This window comes from Musca domestica, unplaced genomic scaffold (assembly GCF_030504385.1).
Source record: "Musca domestica strain aabys unplaced genomic scaffold, Musca_domestica.polishedcontigs.V.1.1 4, whole genome shotgun sequence".
Lineage (NCBI taxonomy): Eukaryota > Metazoa > Arthropoda > Insecta > Diptera > Muscidae > Musca > Musca domestica.
Genome location: NW_026712328.1, coordinates 2,978,190 through 3,002,885, shown reverse-complemented (window position 1 = coordinate 3,002,885; position 24,696 = coordinate 2,978,190). Strand labels below are relative to the sequence as shown.

The 24,696-nt window shown below is 34.6% G+C and overlaps 1 protein-coding gene across 3 annotated transcripts in view; it reads right to left on the bottom strand.

Annotated features, from left to right (window-relative positions):
- The window catches only part of LOC131804140 (uncharacterized), a 359,889-nt gene extending 335,513 nt beyond the window's left edge, over window positions 1-24,376 (bottom strand). For 2 of the 3 annotated variants that reach the window (XM_059126552.1, XM_059126553.1), the window contains exons 1-2: window positions 24,208-24,376; window positions 24,002-24,151 (exon numbers count right to left, since the gene is read on the bottom strand). In XM_059126552.1, coding sequence (XP_058982535.1) covers window positions 24,002-24,151; window positions 24,208-24,275 — 218 coding nt within the window. In that variant the 5' untranslated portion in view covers window positions 24,276-24,376. Of the gene's footprint in view, window positions 1-24,001; window positions 24,164-24,207 lie in introns of all 3 variants that reach the window. The other variant, XM_059126551.1, reaches the window with a different exon arrangement.
- Between the last annotated feature and the right edge of the window lie 320 nt (window positions 24,377-24,696).

The window sequence follows — 24,696 nt, the reverse complement described above, 5'->3', positions numbered from 1 at the left end:
ATCATGGAGCAGTAGTGAAGAGACGATAGTTGCAACCTCATCAAGCGAAGCAGAGTACATAGCCCTCAGTTATGCTATTTCGGAATAAGATAATAGTACATAGAATCACAATCACAAAAAATAAACAAAGCATGAAAAAGCGAGAATTATCTTAGTACCATATACAGGATAACTTTATCACTGCCCACATAATCCACTATCATATCTTAACGAAAAATCATGGCATACTCCTTTATTACTTAGGACCAACTAAAATGATAACCAATTACAAGAACTTGGAGCATCGTAAATCTAGATACGTTTGAAAAAGCATATACAAAACATAGATAACACGCTAACAACTCTCGCAAAACATAATTTTCAAATGGAAACCACAAAAAATTACCAATCTTAGGATATCTTAAGATAAAACGTAAATTTCTACAACAGGCGAAAACGCGAAATTATAAATGGATTACGATCTGTGATTAAAACTATTATTAATATGGATGCATATGATACAGACAGAGGAAATTTAGTATTTTTAAATTAAACGAAAACTTTTGCAACGGAAATTAAACTTTTTGCAATGGAACTGATTTTTTTTTTGCAAATCAAATGAAAATTATGGATATATGTATAGAAAGGAACATAACAAAATATGTTTATACCCTCCACCATACATAGTATGGAGGGTATATTAAGTTCGTCTTTCCGTTTGTAACTCATCGAAATAATCATTTTAGACCCAACAAAGTATATACATATATTCTTGATCAGCGTAAAATTCTAAGACGATTTGGCCCTGTCCGCCGTCTGTCCGTCTGTTGTAATCACGATACAGTCTAAACGAAATAAGAAAGGAAGCTAAAATTTTGCACAGATCTCTCTTTTGTCTGCAGGCAGGTCAAGTTCGAAGATGGGCTATATCGGTCCACGATATAGTATAGCCCCCATATAACGTTATCCCCCGATATTCGGTGTTTTGATGATGTTAGCCATATTTTTTAAGTGAATTGGCTAAAATTCCACACAAGCAGTCCTTTGTGAGTACTTTACCCCTGAAATAGAGTTGTCTATATAGGTCTACGATTAAAACAAATTGTTCTATATTGATTTAATGTTAACTATTTCCATATAAAATATTTGTAATACTTAACTTAGGAATATTTAGCATGGAAATGTTTTAATTTACAATTTGTTACTACAACAATTGAACAATTAAGAAATAATATCAGTAAATATAGATATAAGTAATCAAAAAATCGTCTTCAACTATTTATTACCAACAATTAGTAGATTTTAGGTTTAAAACTTACTAAAAACAAAAATGTTTCGTTATGTTTCTTTCTATAAGCCTAAAAAGTTTAAATCAGTTTGCAAAAATGTTCGTTTCATTTGCAAAAGGTTTTGTTTAATTTGAAAATCCGACATATGAGCAAATCAGAGCATTACAAAGGGCTTCATTCCGCTGCAAAATTTTTAATTCCCGTTGCAAAAGGGCTCGTTTCAATTGCAAAAGGTTGCGTTTAATTTGAAAATCCTAGATATGAGTAAATCAGAGCACTTCAAGAAACCAATGCTGATTATAATAATACAAACAACAACCACCATAAGTTTACTGAAAGAATACAAAACATAACAAGTCATATAAACGAAGAACAGGTAAACTCTAATACTTAGTATGGGTAATGAACTACAAGTAGAACTATAGATAAATCATATGTATTATTTATTACATCAGTATATGTAACGACAGGAATTCCCCTTAGGCTAGAATAGCTCGTCGAGGTCCAGTGGTTCGTACAGAAATTTATTTGTTGAATATGTGAGAGAGAAAGACCAGTGTGATTTGTTGTTCAATAAATCGTTTTTTTTCTGTATTTATTAATTGCGAGATTCGTTTGTGTTAGCAAAGTTAAATGACTTAGTTTCTACGTTGGCCGAATTGTTCCACTAAAGTCTGTCGTCCGAATGGGCTCCCTGGGGTTCGTTGATACGAGACCTGGATAAGTACTCGTGGCCTTAGGATTGGATGGGTTGGTGGTTGTTGGGCTGAGGCCTGGACAAATATTCTCCGGGTTTTCACGGTTTCAGGAAAGGATCAGGGCTACAGGCTGTTGGGCTGAGAGTATTAGGGAGATAGGGGGAGATGCAAAGCTACTGTTGCGAGAAACCTGAATTGGTACTCAAGCAGACTGCAAGGATCTAAGATACGGTTGCGAGAGACCTTAATAAGTACTCAAGCACTACAGGATCTAGGATACGGTTGCGAGAGACCTTAATAAGTACTCAAGCACTACAAGGATCGAGGATATGGTTGCAAGAGACCATAATAAGTACTCAAGCACTACAGGATATTCAAGGATATAGTTGTGAGAGTCCTTAATAAGTACTGAAGTACTAAAAGGATATTCAAGGACAATAAAGGACTCACCAAGGATGTGTAATGACTCACACAAGGATGTGCAAGGATATGAGGATTCGATCCCAGGATGCCCGAATGGAATTGATGATGGTTAACTTACCGCTTGGATGTTGCTGCTTCCGTGGTCTAAGTTTGATCGCCCTTTTATATGGGAGTCCAAACACGTGTCTTGTGGTAGATTAACAGGACCTTGTTTACTCCATTTGAATGTCTCAACAACATAATCAGAGAACATTATAACGGGACATCTCCCTCTCGCGCCCATGCTCTTCGTAAGAAAAACCGACAGAACAAAAAAATCAGAGTGTGGACGAAAATGAACTCCTTGTGATTTTCGTCGTCACATATATTAATAACAGAACATATATTATTGTCAAAATTGAATAAAACGTCGAAATTTATATTAAGCCAAACAAAGCTTAATAAAATCCATAACATTATGAACAATCATTCACTAAAAAAAGTATAGGTGAAATAAATTATAACTAATATTTTGTACGACCACAACGGAATCATCGCCATGCTTATCTGTGTGTATTAAATTTTTAAATAGAAGCTCTTCTTCCGCCAAACCCTTTGCTTTCCATCACATCTAAATATATTCAATTAATATCATCACTTAAAAGTAAAGGTCTATATCATTTCTTGTATGCTTTTTAGCAAACTCAATGCTTTTTGCTCTGTTCACATCACTTAAAAAGGTGCTCCCGGCTATGATATCTGCCAATCTTAGTACACTGCCTACGGTTGTGGAAGGACGCTTACTTTCTATTTTGCACACATGTTTATTTTGCCAGTAGGCAGTTTAAGTTTGTGAATGGGCCATATAGGTGCACGTTTTCACATAGCTCCCTTATGACGGTACCTCCCGATATTCGGTATTTTGATGATTTTAGCGAAATTATCCTCTGGAATTGTTTGAAATTTGATATTTTAAGTTCGAAATGGATACTACTATATGTGGACGATGTATTGATTGCGGGAAATGATTTGGAAGTAAGCAGAGAAGGTAAAATCGGATCTACATGCATCATTCAAAATATCCGATTGTGGATTCCTACAATATTGCTTAATGCACAATGAAGCTGAATCAGAAATATCACATTGAAACGATTCTTGAAAAAATCTCAATGAACGAGTGTAATGCTACAAAAACTCCAATGGAAAAACATTGATTCTTCCAATAAACTATATCGTGAAATGTTGGGAAGCCTAATGCATTTAATGTTAAGCGTACTACCAGACATATGTTATCAAATATCGTACATGGGTAGATTTCAGAACAGTCCAGGCGAGATACATTGGTCCGCATTAAAAAGAATTGTTCGCTACATTAAAGGAACTAAGGAACTCGACATGGTTTACCAAGATAATTTTAGTGATGAAGAGCTTATTGCGTTCGTAGAAGCCGATTGGGCTTATCTGACCGCAAATCTGTAAGCCCTCTATCATGGAGCAGTAGTAAAGAGACAATAGTTGCAACCTCATCAAGCGAAGCAGAATACATAGCCCTCAGTTATGCTATTTCGAAATAAGATAATATTACCTAGAATATCATGAAAACAGCAATCGCAAAAATAAACAAAGCATAATAAAGCGAGAATTAACTTTGTATTCTTCACAGAATGACTTTACCACTGCCCGAATTATACAATATTATATCTTAACGAAAAATCTTGGCATACTCTCTTATTACTTAGGACCCACTAAAATAATAAACAATTACAAGAACTTGGAGCACATTGTAAATTTTGATACGTTTGATAAAACATATACAAAACATAGATAACGTGCTAACAACACTCGAAAAATATAATTCTCAAATGGAAACCACAAAAAAAAGCTAATCTTAAGATATCCTATGATAAAACGCAAATTTCTACAACTTTTACCCTTTAACAGGCGAAAACACGGAATTATAAATGGATTACGATCTATGATTAAAACTATTAATAATATGGATGCGTATAATGCAGAGGAAATGTAGCATTTTTAAATTTAACGAAAACTTTTGCAATTCAAAATGAAACCTTTTGCAACGGAAATGAAACGTTTTGCCATGAAGCTGAATTTTTTCAAATGAAATCTATAGATCTATAGAACGGAACATAACAAAACATTTTTATTTTTAATAGGTTTCAAATTAAATTAACAAACTATTACTTCAATTTCAATTATTGTAAATCCAAATTGTTCTATATTGATTTGATATAAAATATTTCCATCATCATCAATTTCAATATTTGTAATACTTAACTTAGGAATATTTAATATGGTCTCACTCCGCTGCAAAATTTTTAATTTCCGTTGCAAAAGGGCTCGTTTCAGATGCAAAAGGTTGCGTTTAATTTGAAAATCCTAGATATGGGCAAATCAGAGCACCAATGCTCACTATAATAATACAAACAACAAGCACCATAAGTATACTGAAAGAGTAGAAAATATAACAAGTCATATAAACGATGAACAGGAAAACACTTAGTATGGATAGTGAACTACAAGTAGAACAATTGATAAATCATATGTATTACTTATTACATCAGTATATTAAAAAGTAATTTAAATAAAATAACAGATCCTATATTATTGCCAAAATTGAATGAAACGTCGAAATTTATATTAAGCCAAACAAAGCTTAATAAAATCCATAACATTATGAACAATCATTCATTACACCTTATAACCCCAGAGCACAGGTATCAAACGCTAAAATTGCAAGAATACTATACCGATACCAATAGTTTGTAATTTGTCTAGGTTGGTTAGTATTGGTTAGTATTTTCATATAGCCCCAATGTAACGGTACCTCGCGGTATTCGGTATTTTGATGATTTTTGCTACATCTTTTCACAGACTTGGGTACAAAATTGCATTTCTAGGTCGTAGTGGGCTTTCGCTCCGGTGGCAAAGCATTAAATATCTATGTCCAGTATTGGTTTGACCCCCATGTAAATGCTCCACCCAATTCATGATTTTTTGCAAAGTTTAAATGCCACATCCCCATGATTTCGAATACAGATCGTTTTTTAAAAGAATGTTACCTAACGGTGGAGTTTATTAAAAGTTTTCCCTGTTGAAACTTATGTTGTTTTACTTATTAGCATACATATTCTAATCCTATCAGCTGAAAATTATCAGATATATCATAAAATTTCATTAGTAGAAATAAACGTTAGTCCATAAATCGTGTAAAATGAGTAAAATATTTAATACTTGAACGAACCCTGTTCCAATGTATACTAGTAAAAAACGGACAATTCCCAATGTATAGGTCGCCTTTTCGATAACAAGCAAACAATCTGCCAAATGAACATTGTGGGGCTTAAACACTAAACACTAAACTGCTATATAATAATACCATCCTTCTCAATAACTCACCAAAACTCGTAGTTACATTCACTTGCAGAAATAACTTTCGAAATATATTCACGCTTCTTATAAAATTCCAGAATTGTAGCGTCAACATCAACGATGTCTGGTATGACGGTGGTACAATCGAATTTTGAAATAACAAATTCAGGGGCACAGAAAAGTACAAAAAATACAAAAAACGTCGTTTTCGCCAAAACTAACTAACTAATATTATTTCTTAATTTTTCAATTATTGTAAAACCAAATTGTTCTATATTGATTTGATGTAAAATATTTGCATATTGATATTTGAATATTAAATATTTGTAATACTTAAATTTGGAATGTTTAAATAAAGTCAATAAAGAACAATTTGTTATTACATTTGTTATTACCGTTATATGGGGCCTATACGAAGAATTTAAATGCGAAATTTGAAACAGTATTCATTACGAACTTCAAATGCGAAATTTTAAAAAATTCCGGTAAATAATGTCGCTAAATTATCAAAATACCGAATATCGGGGGAGGTACCGTTATATGGGGGCTATACGAAGACGTGGACCTGCACAGACAATTTTCTGTCATAGGCTGTAGTATCCATTACGAACTTTAAATGCGAAATTTGAAACAATTCCGGTAAATAATGTCGCTAAAATCATCAAAATACCGAATATCGGTAGGGTTCCGTTACATGGGGGCTATACCAAGACGTGGACCTGCACAGAAAATTTACTGTCGTAGGCTGTAGTATTCATTACGATATTCATATACCAAATTTGAAATAGTTTCGGTAAATAATGTCGCTCAAATCATCAAAATACCGAATATCGGGGGGTACAGGTCTGTAGTATACATTCCGAACTTCAAATACCATATTTGAAATAATTCCGGTGAATAATGTCGCTATAATCATCAAAATGCCGTTATATGGGGGCTATACGAAGACGTGGACCTGCACAGACAATTTTCTGTCATAGGCTGTAGTATCCATTACGAACTTTAAATGCGAAATTTGAAACAATTCCGGTAAATAATGTCGCTAAAATCATCAAAATACCGAATATCGGTAGGGTTCCGTTACATGGGGGCTATACCAAGACGTGGACCTGCACAGAAAATTTACTGTCGTAGGCTGTAGTATTCATTACGATATTCATATACCAAATTTGAAATAGTTTCGGTAAATAATGTCGCTAAAATCATCAAAATACCGAATATCGGGGGGTACAGTTATATAGGGGCTGAACGAGGACGTGGACCTGCATAGACAATTTTCTGTTATAGGCTGTAGTATACATTCCGAACTTCAAATACCATATTTGAAATAATTCCGGTTAATAATGTCGCTATAATCATCAAAATGCCGAATATTGGGAGGAACCGTTATATGGGGGCTATACGAAGACGTGGAGCTGCAAAGACAATTTTCTGTCTCAGGCTGTAGTATCCGTTTCGAACTTCAGATACCAAATTTGAAACAATTCCTGTGAATAATGATGGACGCCCACTTCTGGATTTACTGCATTCACTTCTGTTGTTGTTGTAGATTTTATAACAGTCTGAACATTGAATTTTGGACGTCCAACAATTTTAGATATTTTACTTAAGTATTTTCAGTCTTTTTAATCTGAGTTTTACGATTCCTAACGTCTATTCTAATTTCACTGACTTATGCCTATTACTTTCATTTCTGGAATTCAAGTAAACACCGCAGAAACACGTAAATTCTGTTATTTAATTTAATTTAATTCTTTAACATAATGTTGCACCCCGGACGTACACATAATTCGCGCAGCAGCGCGTTTTAGTTCGGTTGCAACAAAGTGGAAAAGCTAACCGCATGCCATTGGGGCCGGGACATTTCCACATTTCTGTCCATACTTGATACATTCATGCGTCTCCGCAATTTTAGTATAAAACAAGTAAAAAAGCAGTAAGTTCGGCCGGGCCGAACTTTGAATACCCTCCACCATTTGGAACGAATTAGAAATTTTTCAAAAAAATAAAATCCAATAAAAATTATTTTAAAATCTTTAAAATATCTAATATAGGAAGGTGCCGATATATGGGGGGATATACGATATTGTGGACCTATAAAGACAAATCTATGTCTGCGTGTAAAGTACTCACAAGGAACACCTTTTATGGATTTTCAGATAATTCCATTGGAAAAAGTGGCTAAAATCATCAAAATACCGAATATAGGGGAGTACCGTTATATGGGGTATATACGATATTGTGGACCTATATAGACAATTCCGTTTCAGGGGTAAAGTGCTCACAAAGAACTCCGTATGTGGATTTTCAAACAATACGATTGGAAAATGTGGCTAAAATCATCAAAATACCGAATATCTCGGGGTACCGTTATATGGGAGCTATACGTTATCGTTAACCTATATAGATAATTCTCTGTCGGGGAGTAAAGCGCTCACAAAGAACCCCCTGTGTACAAAGAACTCCTTGTGACCATTCCGTTGAAAGATATGGCTAAAAACATCAAAATACCGAATATCGGGGGTACCGTTATATGAGGGCTATACGATATCGTGGATCTATATAGACAATTCTTTTTCAGGAGGTAAAATGCCCACAAGGGACTTCTTTTGTGGAATTTCAGACAATTCCATTGAAAAATGTAGCTAACATCATCAAAATACCAAATATCGGAGGGTACAGTTATATGGGGGCAATACGATATTGTGGACCTATATAGATAATTCTCTGCCGAGGTACAAAGTACCCACAAGGAACTCCTTATGTGGATTTTCAGACAATTCCGTTGAAAAATGTGGGTAAAATCATCAAAATACCGAATATCGGGGGGTACCGTTATATGGGGGATATACGATATCGTGGACCTATATAGACAATTCTTTTTGAGGAGGTAAAATGCCCACAAGGGACTCCTTTTGTGGAATTTCAGACAATTCCATTGAAAAATGTGGCAAAAATCATCAAAATACCGAATACCGTGAGGGTACCGTTATATGGGGCTATACGATATTGTGGACCTATATAGATAATTCTCTGCCGATGTATAAAGTACCCACAAAGAACTCCTTGTGAGGATTTTCAGACAATACCGATGAAAAATGTGGGTCAAATCATAAAATATCGAATATCGGGAGGTACCGTTATATGGGGGCTATACGATATTGTGGACCTATATAGATAATTCTCTGCCGAGGTATAAAGTACCCACAAGGAACTCCTTATGTGGATTTTCAGACAATTCCGTTGAAAAATGTGGGTAAAATCATCAAAATACCGAATATCGGGGGGTACCGTTATATGGGAGATATACGATATCGTGGACCTATATAGACAATTCTTTTTGAGGAGGTAAAATGCCCACAAGGGGTTTCTTTTGTGGAATTTCAGACAATTCCATTGAAAAATGTGGCTAACATCATCAAAATACCGAATATCGGAGGGTACAGTTATATTATATCTATATATTATATAGATAATTCTCTGCCGAGGTACAAAGTACCCACAAGCAACTCCTTATGTGGATTTTCAGACAATTCCGTTGAAAAATGTGGGTAAAATCATCAAAATACCGAATATCGGGGGGTACCGTTATATTGGGGATATACGATATCGTGGACCTATATAGACAATTCTTTTTGAGGAGGTAAAATGCCCACAAGGGACTCCTTTTGTGGAATTTCAGACAATTCCATTGAAAAATGTGGCAAAAATCATCGAAATACCGAATACCGTGAGGGTACCGTTATATGGGGGCTATACGATATTGTGGACCTATATAGATAATTCTCTGCCGATGTATAAAGTACCCACAAGGAACTCCTTGTGAGGATTTTCAGACAATTCCGATGAAAAATGTGGGTCAAATCATAGAATATCGAATATCGGGAGGTACCGTTATATGGGGGCTATACGATATTGTGGACCTATATAGATAATTCTCTGCCGAGGTATAAAGTACCCACAAGGAACTCCTTATGTGGATTTTCAGACAATTCCGTTGAAAAATGTGGGTAAAATCATCAAAATACCGAATATCGGGGGTACCGTTATATTGTAGTAAATTATGCCGCTAAATTTCCGTACGAGTACGTAAATATGTTAATAACTGTTTGCTGTGATACATATTCTATTTTTAAATTTTGCCTTCTGTTGTTATTCTGATGTAGATTCTGTAATGTTACTATATTATGTTAATAGCATTAGGCACAAATGTTAAGTAGTACACTGCCGGCGGCACAGGAGTAGAACGTTTGATTCGGATGGCCGAGGACATAAGTTCAAATCCCGCGCAGATCAAATTTTTATTATTGTTCTTTGTTTTTTTTCTTAACATTAATTGTTGATGAAATTTACCAAAATCCACTGCTGTAGGTATTTCAAAAAATTTTTTATAATTTTGTTTTTGTTTTATCATTAACCTCAAATTTTATCATTGCGTAATTTTGATGGAAGGAATAGATAAATCGATTGCAATACATTCAAGAATTTATGGCAATAGTATTGGTATTAAACATACGTAGCAGTTATGTTTTTTAAGACAGACATTCGTCAAGCTCTCTCCAACTCAGGTTCCATACAGTGGTGAATATCTTAAGCCCCAAGATCTTCGCTTAGCTAGAAGCAATGCGATAAGTGATCGCTCTTTTTCTTGTTTGATCGACTACCGAACACACGCATCACGAGAAGTAATAGTGTGTAACAGTCAAACTTTAAGACAAGTGCCTTTAATAAGTGAACAGCAAACAAGAAGAAAACCACCATTGCTTTCTTTGGCAACATTTTTATAAAATAACAAGAAAAAAAAAAGTTAATAAAGAAATAGAAGACCAAATAACGTCTGTGGCAATATATCAGTGCTAAGATTCCCAACATTATTGGGGAAAAACCACCGTAAAAATCCCATTTCTTCGGATTAATTCTGGCAAGCATTTCCCGCCGAAACCCTGGATGGAATCTGCAGGACGGACGTAATTTATAATGGCTAGAATATTCTCTAACTCCGCCATATATCCTAATTGAGCAACCGACATTTTGCTATTCGCTATAAATTCAGCAAAAATATTAATAATTGAACCTTATTACAAAGGCGAATACAACGATAAAAAAATAAAAGTCCATTGGAAATCATAAATTCGAAAATCTCTATTTTGCCAAAATCGGTCACTGTGCGAGACAGCACGTGCATCGAACAGACGAGCCCCCAGCAACAAACATCGTGCATCGAACAGTCGAGCCCCCAGTAACAAACGTCGAACATACAGCAAACGCATCTATGCAAAAACAACTGATGCCTGAGGGCTTGTACCGAACAAAAAAATTGCATCTTATTGGGTACGGCAAATCTAAGCCCTAATTAAAAGGCTGTCGATAAGAACCGCCATAGCCTAGCGCATAAGCAGCTGTCGCTGCAACCATCGTCGATCTAGCAGCCTGGGTTCGATTCCCGGTTGAAGCAGGAGCCAGTTTATAAAATTATGAATTATTAAACAAAGTATTAAAACAGCATAAGTATCATTAAAAATCGCAAAATTAGAATGATATAACAACATAGAAACCTATGCAAACATTTTAAAACTAAATTTCTCAAAAAAAACATATTTCAGAAACTATCCACACATCTGATATCCATGTGACATGAAAATCGTCGTCTTACAAAAGTCCTGAAAAACACACACACTTAAATGATCGTCGAGGCATCGGAGTTCATCATCTATGTATGTATGTGCAAATAAGGATAAGAACATCAGAGTAAGTCTTTGTATACAAACACAAGGAATTTAATTTGAAATATTTGCATATGTTTTAGGGGGTAGAAAATTTGTAGATTCATTTAAAGAAAGAAAAATCTCTTTTAAACAAAGATAGATGTTAATAGTTTTTTAAATTTGTTTTCTTCAAAAAACCCCTATCTCTCTTAATTATACTGTTTTTACATATATATATTTTTATAATGTCAAGGAAATAGGACATTATACTAAGCATCATAAAAATAGTGTATATGCTTTTGTAGTAATTTTTTTCAAACAAAACCATTTATAGTTATATATCTCCTTAATAATTTGGTAAGGTAACACCAACAATGTGTAAATGGTTCTGTTCGTAAACTAGCATAAACATATCATACCTTTATTTCATAAGTTAAAACATGATAAAAGTTTTTAAAAAAATCAATTGTTATTTAATTTGTATTCCAATATAAATTTTACTATCTAGGCTTAGTGACTTTAATATGAATTCCTCTCTGATCTATTTAAATATCAAATTTCAATTAGCTCTAATTTTTTTGATATGAATTTTCCGAATAAATATTTTGTAAACATCATGGAATAATAACTTAAATATTTTCTTACTGGAGTGAGGTAAACTAACTAGGGTTCTCGTATTTGGGGTCTCTATAAATTCATGCTCTAGAGACCATGGTAGGGCAGGGTAAGAAGCTCAACTCCATTTTCCACCTGGAGTTCCATAGGCATTTCAAGAATTGAACTTTTTTTTCCATATTCTGAATCAACAGGGGTACAGTGTTTGATCAGAGTTTAGTCCACTATCAGCTTTTAGTTTCTTTTGTTGCTTTTAATATGGGAGTCTATAATAATTTTTATTTATGTTTGGAAAGATTCATAAATACTCAAGATGGACTCGAACCCCCCACCCGACTGTTTAGCTAGCACTATCCAATGGCTCCCACAGTCCGTTTTGTGTTTCAATTAACTATCAATTTTTAATATCTGTGTCTCTTTCCAATGTCGATAATACATGAGCCAAAAGGCATTGTGGATCCTTCATAGATCCTTAAAAATATCGAAACCGTTTTTTTTTCTGTTCGTCACATAAATAGAATGGCGCCCAACGTGGGGCGTAACTCATATGCGAGTTAACTCATATTCAAATATACATCCTTCAAAATATGAAATTATAAAAAAAAAAAAAAAAAAAAAAAAAAAAAAAATGAAGCTTTTATGATTGCCAAATAAACCTTGCAGAAACTATGTTAGGATCAGGAAGAAAGGGATAATACAATTGAGAAGCCTCTCTGGATTTCAGTTTTTTTGATCCATTCGGAAAATACGACCGAGATGTGAATTATCAATATATTTTTTTTCTCCTTATATAGCTTGTTTATAGCTTAGTTCAAATGAATTTTTATTGTGTGCCTGTGTTATCATTATCCTGACAATTGCTTGGATTACCTTATTATGCTAGCTGCGCGATAAGGTCTAAAATTTGTCGGTTCGTTTATATGATGAATTTGTATAATGGTTTGGCACATAATATTATTGTTTGAAGAATTCTAAATAGAATCTACACAGCGAAAATTTTCAATTTTCCTATCCATATAGCTTCACTTTTGTGATATTTTATTGTTTTTTTTTTTTTGTTTATAACTGCAGCATATAATGGTAAATTCTTTAGGAATGCTGTCAGGTGATTGTAATCATTTGGGATTTACCATTATGTATTTGTAAATACTTCGTGATATTGAGTGCCCTAAAAATAAGTTTTTCTTCTTCTCAGTAGCTTTCATTAATTAGTTTTTTACTTCAAATATTTTGTTTGTACAAGATATTAGCAACATAATACTTGTCGGTACTTTCAGGATTTTCAGTTTTCCGGTGGTCCGGGAAAATTTCTGACCGAGAGGTTTCCCACAATAGTTTATATTACAGTAACTTGTCGGCAAAATATTTGTTAAAATTACCTAAAGTATATATATAGTTTCTTATTTATGAGATTTCGTTGATTTGACTTAGTTATAATCATCCAGACTTTTCCTGGATGTACTTTATTTTGCTGTTTGCGAAATAAAGTCCGGAAATATCTGTAAAACAAAAATGAATTTAAAGTATGATTGGTTGTCATCAAATAAATCTGTGTGATAAGAAACTTATATACTCCATAGCCCTGTATTGTACACCAAATTCAATTCTCAGATGTTTGCCTATTTTTTCTAACTTTTACCCAATTATTACCTCACTCCCAAAAGTAAGAAAAGTACAATAATATAAAGTTTACACATTGTCTGTTGGGATAACAACCAAATATCGAAAAAAAAAATAATCTAAGATTTTTGTATCTATCTTTTTCAATTTTTATATTAATTTTTTCAAAATGTCAGTTGCTCACAGTCCTATAACAAACCCTAATAGAGATTCAATAGTTGAGGAGCAGTTAAAATGTCCTTCCTGCCTAGAAGTCATGCAGCCACAAGGACAGGAATGTTGCATTATTGAAACATGTCAACATGTCTTCCACTATGCTTGTATAGAACAAGCACTAGCAAACTCATCTGAATGTCCCTTTTGTAAGACTGCATGTGAACTTGTCAATTTAAAGAAATACCCCATTGTAAGTGTGGAGTCGGCTCAATTGTCCACCCAGACCGGGACCATAAAGAAAAATCGTCCTTCTTACCGAGGTAAAAGCCGCGCTACGGTGGCAAATAGACCAGTAACCCGAAATTTGAGTAGAACTGTATTTTCTGAAAATTTGAATGTTAGCAATGATCATGATTTGCCTACAAACAATACCATTGAATTAGTAGATGAATCTGCCACACAAAATAATGTAAATCCTGGCCAAAATTTTTACAGTATTTCAACTGCCATGCAAAACCAAAATGTTCAGAATCCTAGCATACCATCTTCTAACGAAATAGATTATGCGAAAATCAATCAAATGATTGAAAATAATATCGCCAGAATTTTACAGAACTTAAGTATCGGAACACTTATCCCAAATCAGAATAATACGATTCCTCCCAATAATCTACAAAATAATAATTCATATCAAAATTTTAACTCGCACCAGAATTTTAAAAATTTTAATTCAAGAAATTCTAATTCCGTATCTGAAGAAAGTTCTTCGGCCATAAGACCAGATCGAGTGACATTTATCATTCAAAATTGGAATATTCAATTTGATGGTTCTTGTAACAGGTTGTCAGTTGATGAATTTTTGTATAGGGTGAAAACTTTAACCAAGGAGCACCTCAATAATAACTTTGTACATATTTGTAAGAATCTGCCAATTCTTTTAAACGGCAAAGCCAGAGAATGGTACTGGCGATACCACAAAAGCGTAGAATCTATTGAATGGACAGAATTTTGCGGAGCTTTGCGTGCTCAATTCAAAGACCTCCGATCAAATTTTGATCTAATGGAATCCATTAGAAGTAGAAAAATGAAAGTAGGTGAATCATTCGATGCTTTGTATGATTCAATATGCTCTATAGCTGATCGACTTAAGAATCCCATACCCGAAGATGAGATGGTTGAGATTTTAATACGAAATCTAAGACCTGAGATAAGACAGGAATTATTATATGTCCCCATTTTTACAATTGCCCATCTAAGGAAACTCGCTCAAATGAGGGAAAATCTGATGAATGATGAGGTATTCAGGAAGCAAATATCTCAAAAATTACAAATTCCTGGTAACAATATGAATTCTCGCCGAACGGTGGCAGAAATTCAAGGTGAAGACTTCGATTCCGAAGAAGTTAAAGACAACTCTTGCGTAGATGCATTAAAAAGGGATCCAACTAAAATAAAGTGCTGGAATTGTGACGATTTCGGTCATTTTTGGGACGACTGTCTTAAAGAGCGCTCAATATTTTGTTACGGCTGTGGAAGTAAAAATGTTTACAAGCCTCAGTGTGCTCGATGTGCTAACAAGAAATTATCTGTCGCCTCAAAAAACTTCCACACCCCACATCTGCATCCGAATCCGCCATAGCAATGTCAGAATCCTTGTCTTCTAAGGAAAAGACCTTGAACATTCTCAAACCTGATTTAGCCAACCCAACCAAATGTGACCATAAACTATTATACCCAATTCGACCATATCACGAGAGATATAAAGCGTATATGGAAAAACGAAAACAGATATTTTCTGTCTCTGACCTATGTTTGAAAAATATTAAACCTCCAAAAAGGTCAACTCGCAGACTTAGGCTTTATTATAAACAACAGAAAAAAGCTTCTAAATACGTCATATCTACCATTGTCAATAGCCCGAGCGACAAGAGATTTTATGCCAAGGTACAGTTTCTTACTTTCAATGAATACGGCCTGTTAGATACCGGGGCAAATATTTCTTGCATAGGATCAGATTTAGCAAGCGAAGATTTTTCGGAATATCCAGAATTTATTCCTGGAAAAACCTGTGTTCGAACCGCTGATGGTTCAATACAAAGGACCTCAGGATCCTTAAAAGTTCCAATTTATTTCCGTGGTGTATGTCATAAATTAAAAATTTTAATAATTCCATCTATTACTCAACGCCTGATCCTCGGCTTGGACTTTTGGAAAGCGTTTTCTTTAGCGCCTGAAGTTTTCGACAATTCCATCCTAATTAATCCATCCAACTCTTGTGACCCTCCATCTGTTGTATCCTCTGTTTGTCCTTCCGATCCTAAGATATCCACATCTGATCAGGATTTCAAATATCCGTTAAATGATAGCCAACAAATCCAACTAAAAACGATAGTTGAACTTTTTCCTAGTTTTGCCAAACAAGGTTTGGGAAAAACCTCCTATTTAAAACACCACATTGATATAGGTGACGCTAAACCTGTCAAGCAGCGTTTTTATCCTGTATCTCCGGCTGTAGAGAGTCTGATGTATAAGGAGATCGATCGCATGCTCTCACTCGGTGTAATAGAACCTTCAACTTCTGCATGGTCATCTCCAATGAGGATGGTTATAAAACCTAATAAGGTGCGTCTATGTTTAGATGCAAGAAAACTTAATCTTGTTACCAAGAAAGACGCATATCCTCTGCCAAGTATTGAGGGCATTTTTGCTAGGTTGCCTAAAGCGAATATAATAACAAAATTAGACTTAAAAGATGCTTACTGGCAGATCGGATTATCCGAAGAGTCGAAGGCTTTAACCGCCTTTACAGTGCCCGGAAGGCCACTGTATCAGTTTGTGGTGATGCCTTTCGGGCTCTGCACTGCGCCTCAGACTATGTATCGTTTGGTCGACATGATCATTCCACCTGATCTAAGGTATTGCATCTTCGGTTACCTCGATGATATCGTAATTGTCTCAGAAGACTTCGGTAGTCATCTAAGCGTCTTAGTTAGAATCGCTCACGAACTTAAAAAGGCAAATCTGACTATTAATATAGAGAAAAGTCAATTTTGTGTCACAAAAACCAAATACTTGGGTTACGTGATAGGCAACGGTGGGATACAGACTGATCCAGAAAAAGTGGACTCCATTGTTAACTGGCCTGTGCCGAAAACTGTTCGACAAGTTCGAGGGTTTTTAGGTCTCGCGGGGTGGTATCGAAGATTTATTGAGAATTTCTCTTCGGTTACCTTCCCCATATCCGAAACGGTCAAAACAAAGCAAAAATTTAAATGGACTCCAGAAGCACAAAAGTCTTTCGAGACAATCAAATCTCTCCTTACCACAGCACCCGTTTTATCTAATCCAAATTTTGCGAAAAAATTCTTTTTGCATTGTGATGCATCGGATTATGGCTTAGGAGCGGTTTTAGTACAGCTAGATGACGAGGGTAATGAACGTCCAATTGCGTTCATGTCCAAAAAATTGAATACAGCCCAAAGAAACTACAGCATCACCGAAAGGGAATGTTTAGCTGTAATCGAAGCTATTAAAAAATTTCGGTGCTACCTGGAATTACAAGATTTCGAGGTAGTAACGGACCACTCGTCTCTATTATGGCTTATGAAACAAGCAGATTTGACAGGTAGACTAGCTCGATGGGTTTTTAAATTACAACCCTATAAATTTACCATAAGCCACCGAAAAGGGAAAGACCATATAGTACCGGATGTTTTATCCCGAATCTATAATGACGACGTATCCTCCATAGAAACTGTTGAGCCGGAGATAGATTTAAATTCCCCACATTTTGAGGACCGAGATTATGAATTATTAAAAACTAAAATCAAGGGCAATATGTCTAAATACCCTGATATAAAAATAGTCGAAAAGTACATATATATTCGTACTGAGCATTACAGTGGAACCCCAGAACAAGAAGCACTAACATGGAAGTTATGGATTCCTGAAAAACTACGATCATCTCTCATAACTCGATTTCATAACTCTCCTCTTGCCTCTCATGGAGGAATGGGAAAAACCCTGGAATTGATCCGAAGGCATTTCTACTGGCCTGGTATGGTTACCGATGTTAGAGACTATATACGTAGTTGTGAGACTTGCAAAACGACAAAACATCCCAACTATATTATTAAGCCAGAAATGGGCAAATTAGTTCCGTCGATAAGACCCTTCCAAAAATTATTTGTAGACTTATTAGGTCCATACCCCAGGTCCAAGAATGGCTTTATTGGAATTTTTATCGTATTAGACCATTTGACAAAATATCATTGGCTTTGTCCATTGAAAAAATTCAGCTCAACACCGATGCAAGAATTCCTATTGCGAAATATTTTCCATGCCTATGGAGTACCAGAGCTCATTGTAAGTGATAATGGCTCACAATTCAAAGCGAATGAGTTCAACTCATTCCTAACAAAATTTGGCATAAAACATGTGTACACAGCTCTTTATTCACCACAGGCTAACGCGTCCGAACGCGTAAATCGGTCTATAATAGCCAGTATCAGAGCGTATTTAAAATCAGACCAAAGACTCTGGGATGAAAACTTATCCTATATTAGTTGTGCTCTTAGAAACGCCATCCATCAATCCATACAGTGTTCGCCTTATTTTGCCACTTTTGGATTCAATATGATAACGCATGGGGACACATATGAACTCCTCAAGAATCTAAACATGTTGGACGAACCCAATGCTGTAATTCCTCGAGAGGATCAGTTGAAACTAATACGACAGCAACTGAAAACCAATATTGAAAAATCCTACAACATTAATAGGGAAATATATAATTTGCGTACTAGATCAATAGTATACACTGCAGGTCAAGTTGTATACCGTCGCAATTTCGCACAAAGCAGTGCCGAGAAAAAATTTAATGCTAAATTAGCACCCCTTTTCCTACCAGCAAAAGTAAGGAAAAAAGTCGGCAACGTCTATTATGAATTAGAGGACCTCGACGGAAAATTTATGGGTACCTATCACGCAAAAGATATGCGTCCATAATTTATCGCCTAATTCCTATTAAAATTATTATTCAAGGAATTAATTTTACTCGGTTTTGTAGTAAATTATGCCGCTAAATTTCCGTACGAGTACGTAAATATGTTAATAACTGTTTGCTGTGATACATATTCTATTTTTAAATTTTGCCTTCTGTTGTTATTCTGATGTAGATTCTGTAATGTTACTATATTATGTTAATAGCATTAGGCACAAATGTTAAGTAGTACACTGCCGGCGGCACAGGAGTAGAACGTTTGATTCGGATGGCCGAGGACATAAGTTCAAATCCCGCGCAGATCAAATTTTTATTATTGTTCTTTGTTTTTTTTCTTAACATTAATTGTTGATGAAATTTACCAAAATCCACTGCTGTAGGTATTTCAATAAATTTTTTATAATTTTGTTTTTGTTTTATCATTAACCTCAAATTTTATCATTGCGTAATTTTGATGGAAGGAATAGATAAATCGATTGCAATACATTCAAGAATTTATGGCAATAGTATTGGTATTAAACATACGTAGCAGTTATGTTTTTTAAGACAGACATTCGTCAAGCTCTCTCCAACTCAGGTTCCATACAGTGGTGAATATCTTAAGCCCCAAGATCTTCGCTTAGCTAGAAGCAATGCGATAAGTGATCGCTCTTTTTCTTGTTTGATCGACTACCGAACACACGCATCACGAGAAGTAATAGTGTGTAACAGTCAAACTTTAAGACAAGTGCCTTTAATAAGTGAACAGCAAACAAGAAGAAAACCACCATTGCTTTCTTTGGCAACATTTTTATAAAATAACAAGAAAAAAAAAAGTTAATAAAGAAATAGAAGACCAAATAACGTCCATTTCTTCGGATTAATTCTGGTAAGCATTTCCCGCCGAAACCCTGGATGGAATCTGCAGGACGGACGTAATTTATAATGGCTAGAATATTCTCTAACTCCGCCATATATCCTAATTGAGCAACCGACATTTTGCTATTCGCTATAAATTCAGCAAAAATATTAATAATTGAACCTTATTACAAAGGCGAATACAACGATAAAAAAATAAAAGTCCATTGGAAATCATAAATTCGAAAATCTCTATTTTGCCAAAATCGGTCACTGTGCGAGACAGCACGTGCATCGAACAGACGAGCCCCCAGCAACAAACATCGTGCATCGAACAGTCGAGCCCCCAGTAACAAACGTCGAACATACAGCAAACGCATCTATGCAAAAACAACTGATGCCTGAGGGCTTGTACCGAACAAAAAAATTGCATCTTATTGGGTACGGCAAATCTAAGCCCTAATTAAAAGGCTGTCGATAAGAACCGCCATAGCCTAGCGCATAAGCAGCTGTCGCTGCAACCATCGTCGATCTAGCAGCCTGGGTTCGATTCCCGGTTGAAGCAGGAGCCAGTTTATAAAATTATGAATTATTAAACAAAGTATTAAAACAGCATAAGTATCATTAAAAATCGCAAAATTAGAATGATATAACAACATAGAAACCTATGCAAACATTTTAAAACTAAATTTCTCAAAAAAACATATTTCAGAAACTATCCACACATCTGATATCCATGTGACATGAAAATCGTCGTCTTACAAAAGTCCTGAAAAACACACACACTTAAATGATCGTCGAGGCCTCGGAGTTCATCATCTATGTATGTATGTGCAAATAAGGATAAGAACATCAGAGTAAGTCTTTGTATACAAACACAAGGAATTTAATTTGAAATATTTGCATATGTTTTAGGGGGTAGAAAATTTGTAGATTCATTTAAAGAAAGAAAAATCTCTTTTAAACAAAGATAGATGTTAATAGTTTTTTAAATTTGTTTTCTTCAAAAAACCCCTATCTCTCTTTAATTATACTGTTTTTACATATATATATTTTTATAATGTCAAGGAAATAGGACATTATACTAAGCATCATAAAAATAGTGTATATGCTTTTGTAGTAATTTTTTTCAAACAAAACCATTTATAGTTATATATCTCCTTAATAATTTGGTAAGGTAACACCAACAATGTGTAAATGGTTCTGTTCGTAAACTAGCATAAACATATCATACCTTTATTTCATAAGTTAAAACATGATAAAAGTTTTTAAAAAAATCAATTGTTATTTAATTTGTATTCCAATATAAATTTTACTATCTAGGCTTAGTGACTTTAATATGAATTCCTCTCTGATCTATTTAAATATCAAATTTCAATTAGCTCTAATTTTTTTGATATGAATTTTCCGAATAAATATTTTGTAAACATCATGGAATAATAACTTAAATATTTTCTTACTGGAGTGAGGTAAACTAACTAGGGTTCTCGTATTTGGGGTCTCTATAAATTCATGCTCTAGAGACCATGGTAGGGCAGGGTAAAGAAGCTCAACTCCATTTTCCACCTGGAGTTCCATAGGCATTTCAAGAATTGAACTTTTTTTTCCATATTCTGAATCAACAGGGGTACAGTGTTTGATCAGAGTTTAGTCCACTATCAGCTTTTAGTTTCTTTTGTTGCTTTTAATATGGGAGTCTATAATAATTTTTATTTATGTTTGGAAAGATTCATAAATACTCAAGATGGACTCGAACCCCCCACCCGACTGTTTAGCTAGCACTATCCAATGGCTCCCACAGTCCGTTTTGTGTTTCAATTAACTATCAATTTTTAATATCTGTGTCTCTTTCCAATGTCGATAATACATGAGCCAAAAGGCATTGTGGATCCTTCATAGATCCTTAAAAATATCGAAACCGTTTTTTTTCTGTTCGTCACAATATGGGGGATATACGATATCGTGGACCTATATAGACAATTCTTTTTGAGGAGGTAAAATGCCCACAAGGGATTTCTTTTGTGGAATTTCAGACAATTCCATTGAAAAATGTGGCTAACATCATCAAAATACCGAATATCGGAGGGTACAGTTATATGGGGGCTATACGATATTGTGGACCTATATAGATAATTCTCTGCCGAGGTACAAAGTACCCACAAGCAAGTCCTTATGTGGATTTTCAGACAATTCCGTTGAAAAATGTGGGTAAAATCATCAAAATACCGAATATCGGGGGGTACCGTTATATTGGGGATATACGATATCGTGGACCTATATAGACAATTCTTTTTGAGGAGGTAAAATGCCCACAAGGGACTCCTTTTGTGGAATTTCAGACAATTCCATTGAAAAATGTGGCCAAAATCATCAAAATACCGAATACCGTGAGGGTACCGTTATATGGGGGCTATACGATATTGTGGACCTATATAGATAATTCTCTGCCGAGGTATAAAGTATCCACAAGGAACTCCTTGTGTGGATTTTCAGACAATTTCATTGAAAAATGTGGCTAACATCATAAAAATACCGAATATCGGGGGTACCGTTATATGGGGGCTATACGATATCGTGGACCGATATAGCCCATCTTCGAACTTGACCTGCCTGCAGACAAAAGAGAGATCTGTGCAAAATTTTAGCTTCCTATCTTAATTCGTTTAGACTGTAGCGTGATTACAACAGACGGACAGACGGACGGACAGACAGACGGACGGACGGACGGACGGACAGACTGACGGACAGGGCTATATCGTCTTAGAATTTTACGCTGATCAAGAATATATATACTTTGTTGGGTCTAAAATGATTATTTCGATGAGTTACAAACGGAATGACGAAGTTAATATACCCTCCATACCTTTTTTGGTGGAGGGTATAATAAGAAATTGATTTTAAAACATAATTATTACCAGTAGGTGACGAAGTTATTTACCGATTTGCAGAATTTTGAATGGGTTCCGTTGAACTTTATCGGTTTATAATATTTGCTTTTTGGTATTCCTCAAAACTCTGTGTTTATTTGTCTTTGAAGACGGGGCGCAATTTTTTAATATATCTAATTTTCAAAAACATCAAATATCGCGAATTTTAATATATTGGAACGATTTCAAAATATGAAACAAACTCTTGATAAGTTGCTAAGGTAACCAATATGAATTGGTAAGGTAACCAATAAGATTGTTCAATATTGATCCAGGTTTTCATCTGACCCCATATTGATTAGCAATTTTAATTTGCACTTTACAATATTGGCCATGAAAACGGTTAAGATAAAACGAGACCAACTCAGCAAAGCATTTTTATTCGTTGCTTTTTTTTTGGGAAATTGTAACATCTCAAATGAGCAAAATTTTACCTCTCCAGTATCTTTCCTGGAAAGCTTTTTTAACAAACACCACTATATGTAAACTCTAAATTATCTTGAGGCATCCAAGAGAATCGCGTGCAGCAGGGCGTTTTTGTCCGGTTTCTGTAAATTCGCTTACTTATCGCACGTTATGGGTACTTTTTTGTTGATACTTGATTCATCTATGCGACTCCACAAATTTAATATACAAAAAAGAGTTGATTTTAAAACGTATTTATAATCACTAGGTGACAAAATTATTTACCGATTTGCAGAATTAAGAATAGGTTTCGTTGAATTTTTTCTGCTTACCACATCTGTTGTTTGATATTCCTTAAAAACGCTGTGTTTCACTTGCCTTTGAAGACGAGGCGCTTGTATTAACATGGAATTTTTCTTTAATATTTAATAAAATGTTTAACAACATTGATTTCATAATATTGTCCCGATTTAAAAATAACAAATATACTCTAGATAAGTAGCTAAGGTAACTAATGTAAATTGTGTATAAAGCCGTTTTGGCAATTTCTCAAATAGCTTCACAGTGAAACTTTAATATATAATTGAACTATTTGCTTAGTAATGAAGGAATAATAAGTCTTATACAAATTTTTACAAACAATAAGGTATAGCTTTTAGTGTATTACAAATATATATTGAAACACATTCTCACAAAAAATTGTTCAATGTTGATCCAGCTTTTCATCTGACCCCATATTGATTAGCAATTTTAATTTGCATATTGATTAGCAATTTTAGTCGGTACCTCACAATATTGGCCGTGAATTGGCAGAGCCAAGCTCAGTAAAACTTTTTTTTACAAATTTGTTAAAAATATCGAAAAATGTTAATTTCTTTGAAATTTCAAATTTGCAATTCTTTAGAATTTCTCGAATATATTTCCCAAAAAGCTATCCATTTCTAAAAATAGCCACTTCATATAAACTCTAATTTACCTTGAGGCATCCAAGAGCTTCGCGCGCAGCAGGGCGTTTTTGTCCGGTTTTGGTAAAGTTGAAAAGCTTACCGCTCGCCATGGTGGCCGGGGCATTTCTACCTTTTTGTTCATACTTGATCCTTTTATGCGCCTCCACGATTTTATTTTACTAAATAAATTTCTTTTACAACGTTATTGTAACCAGTAGGCGAAAACGTTATTTACCGATTTGCAGTAATCCTCAAAACTCTGTGTTTCACTTGTCTCTGAAGACGAGGCGCTTGTATCCACATGCAATGTTTGCATAGCCTTTTTCTTTAATTTTGTATAAAACGTATAACAACTTAAACGCAAAAATATTGTCCCGATTTCGAAATAACAAACAGACCTTAGATAAGTTGCTAAGGTTACAAATGTAAAATGTGCACCTAGCTGTTTTGGCAATTTCTCAAATAGCTTCACCGTAAAACGTAAATATTAGAAAAGTAATGTAGAAAGCGTAATGTTTTCTTTTCAGAATATAATTTTAATTCTTACAAACGATAAATTTTAGCATTGCGTGTATTCAAAATATATAGTGAAACACATTCTCACAAAAATTGTTCAATATTATTCAGGATTTCATCTGTCACCATATTGATTAGCTATTTTAATTTGCACTTTATAATAATGGGCGTGAAACAGTTAAGACAAATCACAAAATTCGAAAACTAT